The following is an 18,873-nucleotide window of genomic DNA, read 5'->3' as shown; positions in this document are numbered from 1 at the left end:
GAGAATCCACGGGAAAGATATGTTCGAATAATATTCGTAGATTACAGACTAATAAGTTATCCATCTAGATTAGTAGACCAGGAATAAATATCACGGATAAGTACTGACTATTTCTATATGTATCCCCCTAAACATGTGACTCGTAGGTTCCACGTCCAACTCCGACATAACTCATCAAACCTCTTTAACTTCCTCGGAGGAAGCAACCACCGCTGACTTATTTTCACATCGCCGAGAAATGAAACGTTAGCACACGTGGCAAAAATGGGTGGTCTATCCCGTGAACTAGGTAAGATTTTTTTATCTTGCGGGATAGGGATTCTAAAAAAACTATGTCAAACCATCTCTTCCCCCTATAAATGAGAGCAAAGAGAAGCACCAGAATGCATTCATCTCTCTTCTCCCCCCCTCTATCGCTCTCTCCTCTACTTTCCATTTCTGAGACATCTTAAGGGGTTAAGATATGAAGTATTACATGGCGCTTGCTGTGTTGCTTGGTGTGCTCTCCTTGGTTGCTGCCATAGAAAGAAGCGACTTTCCTCCATTGTTTCTTTTTGGGACGTCGACTTCCTCTTATCAGGTAGATTCATCCACTATATCTTCTTCATCATGTATGCAAGAGAGAGAGAGAGAGAGAGAGAGAGAGAGAGAGAGTTTTCGTTTTTCTTTAAACTAATATGAGTGCATTATGAATATTAGATTGAAGGTGCATATTTAGAAGGTAACAAAAGCTTAAGCAATTGGGACGTGTTCACCCACATTCCAGGTAAGTATTTAATCACTTGCGAATAGTTTTCTTCTCTTTTAAGGAAAAAAAGAACTTTTTAAGGGGTTATGTTTTGATTTAGTATATAAAATTGAGTGCATATATTATTTTTTTTAAATTGATGCACATTTTATTATAATATAATATACGTAATTTATATAAATAATGCATACTAAATCTATTATTATAAAATAAATAAAATTTTAATGTACTTAAATAACAAAGTCCCTTTTCCTTCCGGCAAGAAGGAATCAATTACTTGTTTGATTTAATGTCTGTGCAGCAGCCAGAAGGGCCAAAAGTCAAGGTATAACGTCAATAAAAGCCTATGTACAAGTGTCAAAAGGAACAGACAAGAAATTAATCAGGGATCCAAATAATTACCAACTAGGGCACATACTGGTCTCTGTTTTTATCTGAGGGTTTCTGAACTGGTTCAAGAACCTTTAATCTGAGACAGTATTTTAATTTTAATTTAATTTTTTTTATACTTAACCAAGTTGACTTTTTTAAAAATCAAGACTACAAATTAGACTAATTAATCAAGCTCGGGGTTTAGCTCTTAACTATCCTAAATTAAGTGAAATATTTTTCTAATAGTTCTAATGTGTAATTACCTGTGTATGGCATAAGAATGAGTGCAATAATATATATAGAAAGATAGTGAATATTAGCTCAGATGAAAGCATAACACATGAGAATATAAAAAGGTATCAATTATGCAATCTTTTGCTACAACGTCTGAGGAATAAAAAATCGACAACAATTAACCAAGAAATAAATATCTATGCTGAGATCATGATTAATAATATGAAACGTGTAATATGCGGTTCATAGAATAAATATGAGATGTCAATTTCTATCTGTCTAATTATATACCTAACTCTGTCCTAAGTAACTACCAATCACGTAAAATAAACAAGTTTACTGCGCACGAAAAGCTTATGTCAATTGCAATCAGATGTCATCCGTTGGTTTCTCTCGATTCTTCTATAACTCCAGACTTTAATTAAAACCAAATATTTTAACTTATGAATCTATTATTTTTGCAAGGTTATAAAATTATTCATTTCTTCTTCAACGATCTTCTTCTTTTCTTTTTTTCTTCTTTTTTTTTTTTTGAAAAAACTAAAGGTAACATCAAGGAAGGTGACAATGGAGATATTGCCGATGACCATTATCATCGTTACATGGTGAGCAAATTATTCATGTTAGAGTTGTACTGGTATGAATATAAGTGGAAAATTGACTTTATCTGATTCACTAACAGGAAGACATTGAATTGATGCATTCCCTTGGGGTGAACTCCTATAGGTTCTCCATATCATGGTCTAGAGTTCTACCAAGTGAGTTATTGCTCATGATGTGGTAATATATGCTATCTTTTATATTATTCGTGCAAATTTTGATTCAGATTTATCAGGAAATTATATGAAATGAACAGGAGGTAGGTTTGGGGAGATAAATTCAATAGGCATCCGATTTTACGATAAACTAATTGATGCATTACTGCTCAAAGGTACCACCTATCTTCTAGCTATCACTGCATAAAAATAAATATGTAGAAATTAAGTTACTAAATATTCTTGTGTTGCTGTTTAATTCGATCAGGAATACAACCATTTGTTACACTAAATCATTATGATATTCCACAAGAACTCGAAGTTCGATATGGCGCATGGCTGAATTCAGAGATACAGTATATTTTCTTTACTTCACCTCACACATTTTGTATCTACCTATATATTCATGCATGCTAAGTTAGTATCATAATTTGAGAAAGACTGGTACAAGAGCTTGACATCCTCATTTCATTCTTTTCTTATGCAGGGAAGACTTTGGATACTATGCAGAAGTGTGCTTCAAAGCATTTGGTGACAGAGTAAAATATTGGAGCACATTTAACGAGCCAAATGTTTTGGTGAAACGTGGCTATTTAAGGGGAAACTTTCCTCCTAACCATTGCTCAAAACCATTTGGCACTTGCCCTAATGGCGATTCCGATACAGAGCCATATGTTGCTGCGCATAATGTAATATTATCTCATGCAACTGCTGCTGAAATATATAAAAAGAAATATCAGGTAGATAAGTGCACTGCAAGAGAATGTATCAGTATTTTTAACATCTATCTATAGCTCTTAGACTATGAATCTTTGGCTTTGTAGGTGAAACAAGGAGGCTCAATCGGCATTGTACTGTCAGCTGTGTGGTTCGAGCCCCTTCGAGATATACCAAATGATCGATTAGCAGCTCAGCGAGCTTTGTCATTTGATGGTCCATGGTAAATACTATGTAGTGTTTCTGTATTTGGATTTACAGATAAAGTTTGTAAAAGGTTAAGAATTGCTCGTTTACATGATAATATTGCTTGAATTGCAGGTTTCTTGATCCCATAATTTACGGAGACTATCCCCCAGAAATGCGTCAGGTATTGGGCTCAAATTTACCAACATTCTCATTTGAGGATCGAAGGAAGTTGAAGTATAAGTTGGACTTTATTGGAGTTAATCACTATACCACTTTGTACGCAAAAGACTGCATGTTCTCCCCATGCAGAATAGGAGATTCTGATCAAGGGAATGCGGTTGTTTTCACCACTGGAGATAGAAATGGGCTTCCCATCGGCACTCCGGTCAGAATTTTTTTTTTTACACGCATAGCTTTCATAGGAACTGAAAATAATATTGTGCGAAATAATTCATTTAGATCTTTGTTTGTAGACTGCAATGCCAACCTTTTATGTTGCTCCCGATGGCATGGAGAAGATGGTTTCCTACATCATGCAAAGATATAACAATCTTCCTATGTTCATCACTGAGAATGGCAAGTGATAATTAAATCATGCTGTAAACTCTAGAGATGTACAAATTATTGTGCTTAAAATGCTTATTTGAACGGAATTAGGTTATGCGCAAGGAGGTGAGAGATACACTTCAGTGAAGGATTGGCTTGATGATAAGGATAGGATAGAATTCCTTAGTAGCTACCTCACATCTTTGGCTACTGCCATGAGGTAAATGCAAAGTTTGATATGAAAGTATTTAAAATTTTCACTATAAATTATAAGATATATACTTCATTAGTTGTCTCTTTCAAGAAAGAGTATCATCTAATATGGATGGAGGAAGTATTGATGATGATAATAACGGAATGCTAAATTTGATCGGCTTGTAGGCAAGGTGCTGATGTGAGGGGCTACTTCATATGGTCTCTTGTCGACAATTTTGAGTGGTTATATGGCTACACTCTAAGATTTGGGCTCTATCATGTGAATTATGAGACGCAAGAAAGGACTCCAAAATTATCTGCAAAATGGTACAAAAAGTTTCTTGGAGGCAAGAATAAATTGCAGAAGATGAGCAATTATATGAAAATGGTGTGATCGACATTCTAGCTAAGATGGAATTATATATATGTACACATCATGTTACTATCTCATAACATGATGCACTCCGTATGTGAGACATATTCATAAGAAAGTATGTTTATGAAAGTATGAAACATCTATATGTATATATAGTGGCATTTTCTTTTCTTTCCAATCGGTATATGTAACACATTCTTAAGAAATTATGTATGTATATGAGTTTGAGCAGTAGGACATATATCTAATAGTAATAAATAGTTTAAATGACAAATTTCCTATATTAGTCAAAGTGAATTTCCTTTAATACTTTAAATAACAAGAAAACTTTAGAAATTTTCTGATAGATATAATTAGTAAAAGTGATAATAGTGGTTGCATGTTGAACCAGAAATAAGCATAATATAAAGTATAAACCTGTTTAGCTGCATTGATAATTCCATTTGCTATCACATCACATTTCACGGTTCCTCCAAAAATGTTAACCAAAATGGCCTTCACTCTGTCATCAGATGTTAATGTTTTAAATGCTTCCACAACCTGAGCAAGAATCATATAATAGAAGTTAGCATTCACAAGAAATCTTGGATGTTATAAGGGACAAATATATGAAGAAATCTCAAATCAAGATGTTTCCATAAACGATTTTTCACCTGTCACAACTCCAATTTTTCATGCCTGTACTCACATGGTCATTTGACGGAAACCTTGATTAGGCAACCATACAGCAAAGAGCACCTAGATGTTCAAATGCAATATATACCTGGCCTTCTGATGCATCCCGACCAACATCAAGAAAACTTTTATAAAAAAAAAAACATCAGCAGGTTCCGCCATGCAACTTTATAATATCTGTAGTAGCCATGGCATGTCCTGCAACATTCACCATGCATCCAATTTCTCCATCCAACCCAATATAGTTCAAATCTGCTTTGGCAGCAGGAACCTGCAAAAGAAAACAGGAAATAAATATTAAGTATCAATGAAATATTTGGTAAAATTGAAAAGCAGAAAATCAGAAGTGAAGCTTCTAAGTCATACAGTGATACAGACCAGAGAAAAAAAAGAGAGGATATTGTTTGGCTCACAAACATTCGACCAACAAAAGTACAAATTAAGTCAACAAGTAGCCTTTCCAGACATACCCACATGTAAGCAAGCAGTCAACAAGTTCATTAGAAAGACCATAATCAATGTTGTACCTTGAACAGAGAGCAAATATTTCCTTCTACCTAAAAGCAGCATTATCGTCAAAGTTCAACTTTGCATCAGCCAGTACTAGCTGCTTATCAGATATCTCAGCAATTGGCTTTATCTAATAGGTTAGGAAGGCAAGCAGAAGAATTAGCAGATTTGTGTTAGACAGCCAATAGAAAGAACTGCAAGTTGAACAAGTTTCTAAGTGGATTACCTCTAATAGTGTACAGTCACATTTGCAATAAAGTTCATATAACTTCTTCACTTGTTATATTGAAGAATTTCTGTCTGCTACTTCAGTGCAAAACCATCGACAACTTATGCTGCATCTTCTTCGTGATTGAAAACATCAGTTGGAACCTTGCAATGGAGAAAATGAAGGTCAAGATGTCACCTACGAAATTATACAAATAATGGAATTTTCAGAATCAACTTAACCAGCTAATCATGTCATGAAGATATTTCCCTAAGAAATGAAGAAACTACGTACATATTACCTTAAAAATCATATTTGGCAACTTCTCAAGGTCTTCGATGCTAGCTCTCCCCTTTCTACAAGCTATTATGAGCTGAAAAAAAGGCAGAGTACTAAGCTAAACGAAAATAAAAAGGAACGCACAATGAGTGATTAATTTCATAATTTGAGGAAAACAAAATGAGTATTTAAAATTTTAAATGATTTCATGGTTAACAATAAGTGATTAATTTCATAATGTGCATGCTTCATACAACATAGTAACACTAACAAGGTGAATACTTGGCAAAATCAACACTAACCACAATAAGAAACAAGGTGAACATAGACAGATGCAAAAAAAAAGCAATTAATGTACACTGCAACAATATCCAAGTTTACCAAAAGTTCATAAAAAAATGACTAAGAAGGCATCAGCTTTCTTTTCCATTGTTATGGTAAAATTGCATATACTTATACACCGACAATTAACATATAAACGCATGCTAGAAGAAACCAAAAATATGAGCAAGTGAATCTTCAAGAAACAAAGAAACTGCATGAAACCAAAAAGGCTAGGCTCTTGATCTAAAAAGAAATGACTAGTTCAACTAGAAAACAAATTAATATAAGAAATGAGTTGAACATCAAATATCTGAAATGTCGTATTAATACTTCTATTCATTCAAATAAATATTTTCTATCAGAGTAAGTTCTTCAGAACGGTTTTTCCAAGCGCACCTTCTAAAATGGGTAGGCAATGGAACTATCAAAGATCTAAACCAAGTTCATCCAGCAAGACTAAATCATGTTCAACAATATGGCCACATTTTTTCATTGTGCCAGTCAAATCCTTCAGAACTTCATAGATGTCGTTGGCATCATCATGGAATTTGTCTCCTGCTACGAATGAGCTAGTTTTATTCTCCACTGTAATCCAACTACGACCTGGTGACTTCTTGACCCCTCTATCTCGCATTGCTTCCCTGACAATCTTAGCCTCAACCCAATTACCAGATGCAGCATATAAATTAGAAAGCAATACATAATGTGAAGAGTTATCTGGTTCCAGCTCAATGAGCTTTGCTGCTGCAAGCTTCCCCCTTATTTCATCCCGGTGCATTCTGCAAGCTGCAAGAAATGTAGACCAGATCACACTGTCGGGTTCAAAGGGTAGTCCATCAATGAGTTTCTGAGCCTCTTTAAGATAGCCAACACGACCAAGGAGATCAATGAGACAAGCATAATGATCCACCCTAGGAGTTATTCTATATTCTCTGGTCATGGAGTCAAAAAAATGATGACCTTCAAGGACTAAACCTGCATGAGTACAAGCAGTGAGAACACCAAGGAAAGTAATATCATCAGGCTTTACCGGTGACCCTTGCATCTTTTGAAATGTAGAAAGTGCTTCCTCTGCATAACCATTTTGTGCAAACCCAGAGATCATAGAATTCCATGAGATTACATTTTGTTTATTCTTCAATCCTTTGAAGACTTCAAAAGAACAACTAATGTCCCCACATTTCGAATACATGTCCATGAGCGCAGTGCTTGCAGCTTCATAAGAACTAAAGCCAGCCTTTGTGATGAGGCTGTGAATCTCTTTGCCATCACTTAAAGCAGCTAAGTCAGCACAAGCTTTTAGAACACTGGCAAAAGTGGCCTCATCTGGGCGGAGATTACAACTGCGCATTTTCCAGAACAACAACAATGCTTCATTACTGCAACCAATCTGAGCGTGTCCTGAAATGATGGCTGTCCATAAAACCAAGCCCTTGTTCTCGGGCATCTCAACGAAAAGCTTATTAGCATCCTCAAGCATTTCAGACTTCATATACATGCCTAGAAGTGAGACCATTAAGAAGGCATCAGCATATAAAAGACCAGATTTTACTGTGTAACAATGTACTTGTTTTCCTATCACGAATCCAAGATGCCCAGTACAAGCAGGAAGAATGCTTGCAAAAGTGAAATTAGATGGGCATATGCCATCTGCTTGCATTTGTCTAAACAAGCGAAAAGCATCAACTTCACTATCATTTTGGACATGACCTGCAATCAGCACATTTCTTGGGACTACACCCCTTTCAGGCATCTTTAAGAAAACCTTCTTGGCAGCCTCCATATCCCCAAATTTTGCATATAAATCAATTAAGGAGCTACCAACAAAGTGATTTGAACTCAAATCGAACTTGAGGGCCAAGCAGTGAATTTGCTTTCCTGCCTCAATTGCATGTATGTTAGAACAAGCACTAACAAGACTAGCAAAGGAGATCTCATCGGGATCTGTTGCTTCCAACCGCATCTTCTTGAGCATATTCAGTGCTTCCAACTCATCTTCATTATGCACAAGTCCAACTATGATGGCATTCCAGGTAACACAATCCCTATTGGGAATGAGCTCCAACTGTGCCCTGGCATCATTCAACTCACCGGACTTGGCATACATATCCAATACTGCGTTTCCAACAAACAAACTCGAATCATAATTAATCCGTATTATGACAGAATGCAACTGCCTTCCCAAATCTAGACTCTCCAAGGAAGCACATGCACCAAAAACACTAACATAAGTGAACTCATCCATCTCAAGCCCAAGTTGCTTCATCTCCAGGAACAATTCAATGGCGTATTCTGGTTGTTCATTCTGAACAAGACAGCCAAGCATTGCATTCCATGTAACAATATTTCGTTCACAACAAAAGTAGAACACTTTACTAGCATCTCTTATCTCGCTGCATTTAGCATACATGTTAATTAAGGAACTCCCCACAAAAACATTTGAATCCAGCCCAAGCCTAATTGCTTCAGAATGTACTTGCCGACCTTCATCAAGGGCTGCTAGATTGGCAACAGCACTCAGCAAACTTCCTAGAGTAGACCGAGTGGGCCTTAGACCCCTGCTTTTCATTTCCTTATAGAAACAAAGAGCATCAGCATCAAGGCCATTCTGAGCATGCCCTGAAATAATGGCATTCCAGGCAACAGTATTTGGGGAAGGCATCTTCAAAAAGAAAGTTCTTGCATCTTCAAGTCTTTTCAAACTAATGCAGGCAGAAATGACAGTCCCATAGGTCACTTGGTCTGGTTTTCCACCTGTTTCCTCCATTATTGAAAATAACTCCAATGCTTCATCAAACATGCCAAGCCGCGTGTAACCAGCAATTATATTAGTCCAAGAGATTGTATCAGGATTACTTATCCCAGCAAAAACACGACGAGCATCAAAAACATGACCGCATTTGAAGTACATATCAATCAGAGATGCCTCGCAGAATGAACTGGAATCAAACCCAGTTTTGATAACATCGCAATGAACCTGCCTGCCAAAATCAAGAGAAACCAATCTTGCAGACCCAGAGAGAACCATGGCAAAGCCAAACTGGTCAGGCCAATCACCAGAACACCGGATGGATCGGAAAGCACATACGACCTCAATTGGAGAACCCCACCTTGAGTGGCCAGACAGGATCGAATTACAAACAGTTCCATTGCGTTCCTCGAGGTGGTCGAAGGCCTTCTGGGCATAACCCAAATCGCCAGACTTGGCATAGAGGTCGATAAGGGCGTGCCCAAGCTTGATGGACAAATGGAAGCCGAGCCTCAGTGTTCTGGCGTGCAATGTCTTGCAACTTTGGGAGGTTTGTGCTCTGTGGGGCTTTTCGTCGAATGGGTAGTGGGCGAGATCTTGAAGGCACTGTTTTGAGTATGAGATTAGTAGATCAGTATAGATGTAAGGATCAGAAGGAATAGTGTGCAAATGGTATTGAGGGAGTGCTTCTTGTTGAAGCAATGGGGAGGAAGTGGTAAGAGAGGAAGAGGAAGAGGTGGAGAGAAGGGAGAAGGTTGTTGGCCCGTTTCCGGGCTTTAGTTTGGATCCAAGAAATCTCTTCAAATGATGGGTCGTGGAATACATTTGACATGCCTTTTACATGCTACTAAGGTACTGCAAATGACAACAAAGAGCTGAGCTCAACAAACATTTTATTCATATAAGTTGTTAAATATATTTTATCCCTATATTTAATCTCAAAATTAATCTATATAATTCAAAAGGTCTTAAATTAATCTATATATTTACTACTAAATTGAAACCATCAATTTTTCTGTCAAAATTAATGGAGCATGTCTAAATAACCAAAATATCCTTCGTGTTATTAGACAAAAAGATTGGTTTTGATTTGATTTTTTTTAATTCATATTTATTTTGTTCCTAAAAATTTAATTTAAGAGATAATTCTTCTTATAAACTTTGAACTATTGGCGTTTTTCATATATACACCTAAACTTTTTTATCACCCATGTAAACCCCCTTCACTATAAATATTTACATATACAAAAAAGTAACTATACTGAACTAAACAAATAAATTATGAATCTAAGGGATATATGTGGTAAAAAAAAGTTTTAAATTGTGTAGAGAAAATAGTAATATTTCACTGATTCTAATTACAATTATTCCTAAATTTTAACTTAGGAAATGAGTAGACTCTGCTTGATTTAGAAATAACAATAGTAAATCTGGTACCTCATCACATTGTTGGCAATTAATTTACTCATTTTTACTAGAAGCAATCTGCTCGCAGTTTTGTTGCTCTGTTGTGCTTCATTAATTCCAATGGATTTAAGAAAAAAAAGGTAACTTTCACTTTCTAATAACAACCCTCGAGTTGTCTAAAATAATTAAGATTTCATAGATACATACTAAACATGGTGAGATACGAATCAAATCCAATTATCCTAGTAATATACATAGAACTCAATATGCATAATTTTCATATGAACTCAAAATAACACTGTGCAAAATTATTCATCATCTTAGTTCTTTGTTTATAGACTGCAACGCCAACCTTTTATGTTGCTCCTGATGGCATGGAGAAGATGGTTTCCCGTATCATGCAAAGATATAACAGTCTTCCTGTGTTCACCGATGAGAATGGTAAGTGATAATTAAATCATGGTGCATAATCTAATGATGCACAAATTAATTATTTGAACTGAAATAAGGTTATGCACAAGGAGGTGAGACATACACTTAAAAGTGAAGGATTGGCTTGATGATAAGGATAGGATAGAAGAAGGTAAACACAAAGTTTGACAACCAAAATAGTTAAAAGTTTCACTATAAAATATATACTTCGTTAGCCTCTTTCAAGATGATAATTATGGAATGCTAAATTTTGAAGGGCTAATAGGCAATGTGCTGTGAGGGGTTACGTACTATACATGATCTCTTAGACTTGGTTTGAGTTTAAGTTCCGAACTCAACTCAGATTAGTTTATTTTATTTCTTAGTCTTAATTTTTTTTAAAATAAACTTAAATAAATATAAGAAAGATAAAAAATATTTTAATTATTTAATTAATTCATACGAATTCTTAAATTCAAAGCAAACAAAACATTATCGATAATTTCTAGTTGTTATATGGCCACATTTCGGATTTGAGAACTATGAGACGTAAAAAAGAACTCCATGATAGTTTCTTGGAGGTCGGGGGCAGAAGATGAACAACTATTTGAAAATGGGACGATCAACGTTCTAGCTAAGATGGAAATATATATGTACGTACATCATGTTATTGTCTCAAAACATGATGACATTAGACATATTCATAAGAAAGTATGTATGAAACATGTGCATATATATATATATATATAGTGGCATTTTATGAGTTTGAACAATAGCTAACTTGATATATGTCTGATAGTTATAAATAATTTAAGTGACAAATTTTCTATATTAGTCAAAGTGAATTTACTTTAAAATTGATTAATTTTTTTTTTAAAGACGTAGTGAGTCTAAGTTGCAGCACATATAAGTGCTCCACTAAGTAACAGCCACGTGCTTTCGAGTGATCTTGGCCGTTCACAAAACACGTAACCAATCTAAGCCGTGTGATCACATTCGCAATTAGAATGTGTACACCGATCGAACGGCTACGAAAGCATTAATTACTTCAGATAAACTTTGATTCCTTCTATATTCCAATTCGCTTAAATACCCCCTTCGCCTGGGCTTAGCGCGGCCACCAAGTCGACGGCGAAGTCCACTACTCTTGGATCCTTCCAGGATCGGCGAGCGGAGATCGAAACCGTAGGCCTGTCCGGAATCCTGAATGGAATATCATAATATTTTCCATTGAATCTTGGATCGATCGCGCTAGTAACCGAAAGTTTCTGTCAAGGATCCTCCGATGGAGGAGCTCCGTCTCCGATCTAGGGTTTCTTTAGGGTTCTTGATCTCGCTGCTACTCTTGAGCTCTGCTGGGATCTTGTGCGTTGCCGGGACCCCGCGGCCCAAGAACGTGCAAGTCTCGCTTCGAGCGAAGTGGCCTGGAACTCCATTGTTGCAGGAAGCCAGGTGTGTTTGGTTTTGTGCTTCCTTTGTTAGATCCTAAAGTGTAACGTGAGACTACTTTAGTGTGAAAATTTTGGAATCGAAACTCGCTCCTCCGTATTGGTTGTGTAGTTGTGTTTCTATGTGCAGAATAGAACGGAGAGATCTCTTCTTGAAATGCAGAAGATGTTTTGACCTTATTCATGGTACTATTGGAAGAAGAAAATGTTTCTTATTTACTGCAATATATTAATATTACCTTCAGTGCATGCAGACAATGATGCATTGGTTGCTTGTGTTTTATATAAAAGTGGAGATTCTGTTAGGAGGGATATTTAGTTTGTGTTTTGCTTTGTAAAGTTAAAAGCTATGAATATGAAATGGCCTTCCAAATACATACCTCAAGAATAAGTATTTTGTACACAAACTACTGATATTTTCTTCTGTTCCTCTGCATTTGATGAGATTACTTTCAATGCAATTTATAGCTGCACAGCATGAGCTAATTATGGTGTCTCTTGTTTTCACTCAGGATTACTTGCTGAGTAACTTTACTTTTTAATATATACATTTATCTATGTAAAGAATGAACATTGATCATAACTAGAAGTTATTTCATTATTGCCCAACAGTGAATTGCTCTCTAGAGAATGGAAGAACTTATTTTGGGACTTCACTGATCTTTGGCTACAACCAGATAAGGGTTCTGAGTGTCAGACAGCCAAATGTTGCCTTCAGAGAATTGTTGAGGATGGCCGCTCATTTCTAAGCGAACACCTGGGATCAATTTTTGAATTTTCTCTTACTCTTCGATCTGCATCACCTAGATTAGTGCTTTACAGGCAGTTGGCTGAAGACTCTTTATCTGCATTTCCTTTAGATGATGACATATCAGTACTAGGTACTAGTGAAGCTAATAGGGAGATTTCTCTCAAAGCCATGGATCCCAAGAGTTCCGGAGGAATTTGTTGTTGGGTAGATACGGGTAGTGCATTGCTTGTTAATGTTACTGAACTTCTCTTTTGGATTAACAACTCAGCCAAACAGTAAGTGCCTCCTTTTTTGTTAAAGTATTACACCTTTGTGCCTATTTCTGACTTTTTTAATTATCTTTTGAATGAGCCAATGTAACTTGAAACAAATGTTGCATGCATGGACAGAGCTGTTGACTCTTCTGAGCAGCCTGAGCTTTTTGAATTTGACCACATATATCCTAGTTCAAGTATTTCTGGTCCAGTTGCTATACTGTATGGGGCTCTTGGGACGGACTGCTTCAAAGAACTTCATGTTGTCTTGGCTGAGGCGTCTGAAAAGGTTTCATAGTAATTATACAAATGTTTTGTCATACTTTACAAACCGCAAATTGAGATTTTTATCGATTGGAAAAATATGACATTTCTATGTGTCACTAACTTATAAATAATATCATGTCCTTGAATTATAGATATGACCTGTTCTGGTATAAATTTTATGGTAGTTAAAGGAAGTATAGATGATATGATATTACAATCTTGACTTGCGAAGTTTATTCTTATTTCATTTTAGTTTCATTTTATGAATGTTATGTAGTACTACTAGTGTTGAAGTTACATCTTATGTAGATTGTTTTTATTCTGTTTATTGCTGCTAATTTATGTAGCTAATGAGCTAACTTAGCTAAATGGGCGCAAAAGTGCTATGTATCTATGGAACTTGAGGATAACATTTGTTTTTTTTAATCCTTAAATTTGTACATTAAGATTATGGTATTGTACACCCTACTTATTGTTCCTAAAAAAACTAAAAACTAGTAAGTAAATAGTATCAAACTAAATTCAATACAAAGGTAAATTTATTTTAACTATAAGTTTCCATTCCTTTTACATGACTATATTATAACCAAATTCTTTTAGATAGTCATGAACCTTCGTTAATTTTAGAAGTAGTATCATAGTGTCCTCATTGCTTGTATGTATATGTGCATCGTATAGAATGCCAATAGTAAGCCATGATAGACCTAACCAACTATTATGATTATGTTACAAAGTGAAACATGAGAAGAATTTTTCATTATAAATTTATTAGTTTCTAACCCTTGCAAATGACTGGTAAACCGTACACAGCCATAATTCACATTAATTATTTATGTCTCTTAGGTTAGATACATTTTAGATTTGACCTAAATCTTAACAAAAATTAATTTCAGCCGGCACGACCGAGACGGATCGGTCGAATTTGGCTGAAACCAATTGATACAAGTCGATACCGGTCAAAATTGGACTGGAAGGATCCAGGTTATAAATGGATTAGTCGGGTCATAAACGTGTTATCGTCTTATAAATGAGTTGGCGAGTCATAAATGGGTTAGTGAGTCAAGTCATAAACGGGTTGGTGAATCAAGTCATAAACGAGTTAATTGGATTGATGTAATAAATATGAATACAACTTATTTATGACCCAAGCTTGATTAGATTAAACCTAAACCTCATTTAAAAGTCGGGTTACCGTGTTGAGTTATTGAGTTAGGTCAATTTTTGTCACCCCTAATTTTAATCATAATCATATTGTCTTCAAAGTTAGGGGAATTGATGGAGTGAGCAATTTCCTCGGAATATATGCTATCATGAATGTGCCTACTAGCGATGAAAGCTATTTGCTCAGACCCAACTAGTGAGGTTAGGACTAGCTTAATCTTGTTAGCAAGGATCTTAGCCAAAATTTTGTAATTAATATTGTAGAGGAAAATAGGCCTAAAGTCTATAACCTTGGCACGATTATCCTTCTTAGGAATAAAGGTGACTAAAGTCTACCCCTATGTCCATTGAATGGTAGAGGAGTGTTAAAAATGAACTAAGGAACTTACCAAGAATATCCCAATATTTGCTATAAAATCCAGCATGGAAACCAAAGTTTGAAAAATCAGGATTGGCTTTTTGAAAAAATGATACGTATTTGCTGGATTGGTCGCTTGGATTGAATCAAACTTTTTAATTAGGTAAAATTCTAAATATTATTTAAAATTATAGGAAAACTTTTAAAAATTTAGAAAATAGTTTACCAAAACTAAGAAAATAAAGAAAGAAAAATTATGGTGCAATAAATATTGAAAGGAAAAAGAGATTAGGAAGAGAGTGAGAAAATTAAACAAAAGAAAGAAAAACCAAGGTGTAGTGAAGAAGAAGAAGAAGAAGAAGAAGAAGAAGAAGAAGAAAAGAGAAGAAAAAAGGAGAGAGTGGAAGAAATAAAAAAAATTGAGAGAGAAATAAAAAAAATTAAAAAATTATATATATGAGTTTGTCGAAGTTCGTCGGAGTTTGCCGGAGAATCATTCCGTAAGAGAAATAATGGTTATATGATAAGGAGAGTAAAAAGAGTGAAAAAGAGAGAGAGAGAGAGAGATCTTGGATTGGGATCGGCCGATCCGATGAACCATGATGGAAACCATATGACCGGGAGCTTTCCTAATCGACATAGAGCAAATGGTGTCTTTCATCTTACACAGGCTAATAACTTTGAGAAAATCATCATTGCAGACAGCTATCAAACAAGGGTGGTTGGCCAGCCAGCTAAGGAGTTTGTCCCCTCATTATGATTGCACCAAAGATCCCTCTAAAAGACCACAAAAATAAATTCAATACCCTGGCAACTAGTGATCATGCTACCACTTTGGCCAGTAACGAGGTAATGCAATTCTTATGGCGATAGATCTTAGTGGACAAATGGAAAAGGCTAAATTTTCATTCCGTCCCTTAAGCCAACTAACCCTAGATTTGCTATGCCTTTTTATACTAATCTGCCTAAGCAAGGATCGAGACTTGCAGATAAGAACAACAAGGTGTCAACTATCCTCAGCACAGAGAGGATTGGAAAACTCTTTGCGCTCAAGATTAGAAATGAGCGATTTGCCGTTAGTCAAATTAGCTTCCAATCTACCAAATAATGCTTGTTCGAGTATAAACGAGAATTTTATAATCTGGGAGAGGATTTTTGGAAAGCGGGGGAGGTGGTTTGAATTCAAACTAGGGTCATGAGCAGACCAAATATTGTAAATAATATCCCTTACCTCAGGATAATTAAATCAAAACCATTCAAACCTAAAGGGAGGTCTATGGCTCTGAATCTCATTATCGAATGATATGACTAAAGGAGCGTGATCATAAGCTACACGGGGAAAATAAAGAAGTAAAGAACATGCACTTTAGATAACATAGAAATTAAGGCATCATTGTCGAAAACATGATCTGGGTTAACTGGAATTATCATTACCATGTCGATTGTTACACCAAGTATAAACTAAACTGTTAAAACCAAAATCAATCAAAATAGTTTTAAAAATAAAATTACGCAAAGCTTTAACCAAGTAATTAAGCCTAATAGCAGTTTTAGCATTCAACTATGCTTTTACACAACTTTGCCATTTGCTCCATTAGTCGTTATATACAGCCACACACACATATACACCTTTATTTTGATCTAACTTATCTAAATGAGTATCTGTTTTTATTAGGGAAAAGTTAGATATGCGGTGCGACCTGTGTTGCCATCTGCATGCCATCCTACAAGCAGCTATTGTAGCATTGTTGGTTCTGTAGATGCAGTAACTTTGGGTGGTTATGGGGTAGAACTTGCTTTAAAGAACATGGAGTACAAGGCTATGGATGATAGTGCAGTAAAGAAAGGTTATTCACTGATCCCTGATTTGTTTTTTTTCTCTCCCTTCGATATCATCTTACTAACCTATGTCTTCTTTCAGTCTTTGTGATGATGTTATTTTAATGTTAGAGTTGATCTTCACCAATTTTCCTTGATTCTCTACAAGCGTACGTCATGTTCCAGTTTCATCATGCTTAGTTTGATTAAATTTATTAAAGTTAGATTTCACATTCATCAGGCATCATTAGTTGCATGCACATTTAGCTGATAATTTTGGGTTGCTAAGTGAAATTCTATTTCAAGTTATTTGAAGACCCTCAAGCATTCATGATTTGTGTAATATGATGAATTATCTTCTGGTATGCTACTCTTACACAATATGACAATTTAGTTCCGAAGCATCTTAGTTGCTGTGATACTAGACTATCTTAAATTGTAATTGTGCTGATAATGGTGTAATACATGCCCGGTTTTTACTTCTAGCACAATCTCGTGTGCAAGCTTGCTGGAATGAGCTGTCCTGCTGTCCAGGAAGTGACGCGCTAACCAAGGACATTGGTGGGAGGTCGAGAAGGGATAGGGAGGGTGAGAGGGTCAATGAGGAGAAGAGGCCAAAAGGTGGCGATGCAGGGGTGTTGATTCATAGGATATAGGTTAGGGAGAAGGAAAAAGGTTTTGTAGGAGGATTTATGACTGACCCAACTTGGGATTTGAATCTGAAACCATATACTTGAGTCAACTTAAATTAAAGGGGCTTCTTGGTCGGGTTCTGAGCCGTTTCAAGTCCGAAAATCAACTATAGAGGCCTTTCTTCTTCCTCTCAACCCTATATCATATGAGTAGTGAACCCTTCACTGCAGACCTTGCTTGTTCTCTCCCGCCCTCTCTATAGCTTTTTCGCCTCCATTGGTTGCCTCTTCTTTATTTGGGCCTCCTCCCTTTTTTTGTTTGCACCGTGACTGTTGTGCACACATAGTTCCAAGCGGCACATAAAACCTTGATACATGCTAAAATTCTTACTTGACATAAGCATTATTTATCTAATAATAACATTATTCAAGTAGAAGGTTCTTGGAGAGGGAGGAGAAGACCAAAGGCAACATGGGAGGAAGTAAGTAACTACCAAGAAAAGCAAGTTAGCACTTGATCTGATAGAGAACCTTGCAGTAGGTAGAGTTGGAGAGAGGAAAGTATTCATATATCTAATCAAATGGTTGGCCACTACAAGCTTGGAAGCTGGCTGTGCTGTTCTTTTTTCATATCTCTCTAAAAATTTGTATATGACTTAAGCTACTAGAAGCATTAACTTGGAAACATGCAAGGTCAAGTTTAGAAAATATCGTGCTCTATGGACTACTATAGAAAGTCCAAACAGTCTTCATTGAGCTAGTTTTTAAGTAAAGGGGAGTCTTGCAGTTGAACTCTCTGATATGTTTCCGACATCTGTTTTTCCTTTTTTGGTCTATATGTTGAAAATAATGGATATAAAAAGGTTTTGCAGCTGTTATGTAGCCACTCCAGGTATCATGGTAAGTTTCATATTAGTTTATGATTTGATGGTGCTAGTTTACTTTTGTGATTTGTCAAGCACGACTCTTTCATCACTTATTGAGCTGTGTATCTCCCACCAGATTAAGTAGTTTGAAATTGATTATACCAAAGGTTTTAGTTTTTATCTATTATTTGCCATTGTCATCAGTTTTTACTGATATGTGTCGTGGAGATACTCACAACATGCAAACTGCAGGTGTTACACTCGAAGATCCTAGGGTTGAAGACCTCAGTCAAGAAGTTAGAGGATTCATATTTTCCAAAATATTGGTTTGTTCCAACTGTCCCAATGAGCTTAAATACTGAGGTTTAGTTAATAGGGATATATGGTGTAACAAACTGAACCTTATGCTCCATCCTCTTTTAATCTTGATGTGTAGGAACGCAAACCAGAGCTGACAACAGAGATAATGGCTTTCCGGGATTATTTGTTGTCATCAACAATATCAGATGCACTAGAAGTTTGGGAACTAAAGGGTACTTATGCACTGGAATGTTCTGAACTTCTGATTTATCCAGGATATCAACTATCTTATCATCTTTCCTGTTGCTAACTTTATGCAACTT

At 36.0% G+C, this 18,873-nt stretch overlaps 3 protein-coding genes across 4 annotated transcripts in view; 2 read left to right on the top strand and 1 right to left on the bottom strand.

The window, feature by feature from the left end:
• The first annotated feature begins 151 nt into the window (after positions 1–151).
• Positions 152–4,366, top strand: LOC140784148 (beta-glucosidase 18-like). The gene is made up of 12 exons (XM_073131379.1): positions 152–580; positions 700–766; positions 1,901–1,959; positions 2,037–2,112; positions 2,211–2,285; positions 2,378–2,465; positions 2,597–2,849; positions 2,934–3,049; positions 3,148–3,400; positions 3,489–3,591; positions 3,673–3,781; positions 3,943–4,366. The coding sequence occupies exons 1-12, from the start codon at positions 464–466 to the stop codon at positions 4,148–4,150; spliced, it is 1,524 nt and encodes a 507-aa protein (XP_072987480.1). The 5' UTR covers positions 152–463; the 3' UTR covers positions 4,151–4,366.
• A 94-nt stretch (positions 4,367–4,460) lies between these two features.
• LOC140784147 (pentatricopeptide repeat-containing protein At3g09040, mitochondrial) lies at positions 4,461–9,727 on the bottom strand. 2 transcript variants are annotated; one of them, XM_073131377.1, is made up of 6 exons: positions 6,525–9,727; positions 5,827–5,898; positions 5,544–5,689; positions 5,335–5,447; positions 4,786–5,078; positions 4,461–4,672 (listed from the first exon to the last, which is right to left on the bottom strand). In XM_073131377.1, the coding sequence occupies exon 1, from the start codon at positions 9,700–9,702 to the stop codon at positions 6,553–6,555; it is 3,150 nt and encodes a 1,049-aa protein (XP_072987478.1). In that variant the 5' UTR covers positions 9,703–9,727; the 3' UTR covers positions 4,461–4,672; positions 4,786–5,078; positions 5,335–5,447; positions 5,544–5,689; positions 5,827–5,898; positions 6,525–6,552. The 2 variants fall into 2 exon arrangements, with proteins under 2 accessions (XP_072987478.1, XP_072987479.1); XM_073131378.1 differs by lacking the exons at positions 4,461–4,672; positions 4,786–5,078; positions 5,335–5,447 and having other exon boundaries at positions 5,589–5,723.
• Positions 9,728–11,766: 2,039 nt separating this feature from the next.
• The window catches only part of LOC140783544 (UDP-glucose:glycoprotein glucosyltransferase), a 28,758-nt gene continuing 21,651 nt past the window's right edge, over positions 11,767–18,873 (top strand). The window contains exons 1-6 of the mRNA XM_073130449.1: positions 11,767–12,147; positions 12,756–13,169; positions 13,284–13,437; positions 16,610–16,781; positions 18,503–18,576; positions 18,687–18,783. Coding sequence (XP_072986550.1) covers positions 11,981–12,147; positions 12,756–13,169; positions 13,284–13,437; positions 16,610–16,781; positions 18,503–18,576; positions 18,687–18,783 — 1,078 coding nt within the window. The 5' untranslated portion in view covers positions 11,767–11,980. The remainder of the gene's footprint in view (positions 12,148–12,755; positions 13,170–13,283; positions 13,438–16,609; positions 16,782–18,502; positions 18,577–18,686; positions 18,784–18,873) is intronic.

The sequence above is a fragment of the Typha latifolia genome, chromosome 3, assembly GCF_019914945.1.
Source record: "Typha latifolia isolate L0001 chromosome 3, TyphaL0001v2, whole genome shotgun sequence".
Taxonomy (NCBI): domain Eukaryota; kingdom Viridiplantae; phylum Streptophyta; class Magnoliopsida; order Poales; family Typhaceae; genus Typha; species Typha latifolia.
This window is presented reverse-complemented; position numbering and strand designations above follow the sequence as displayed.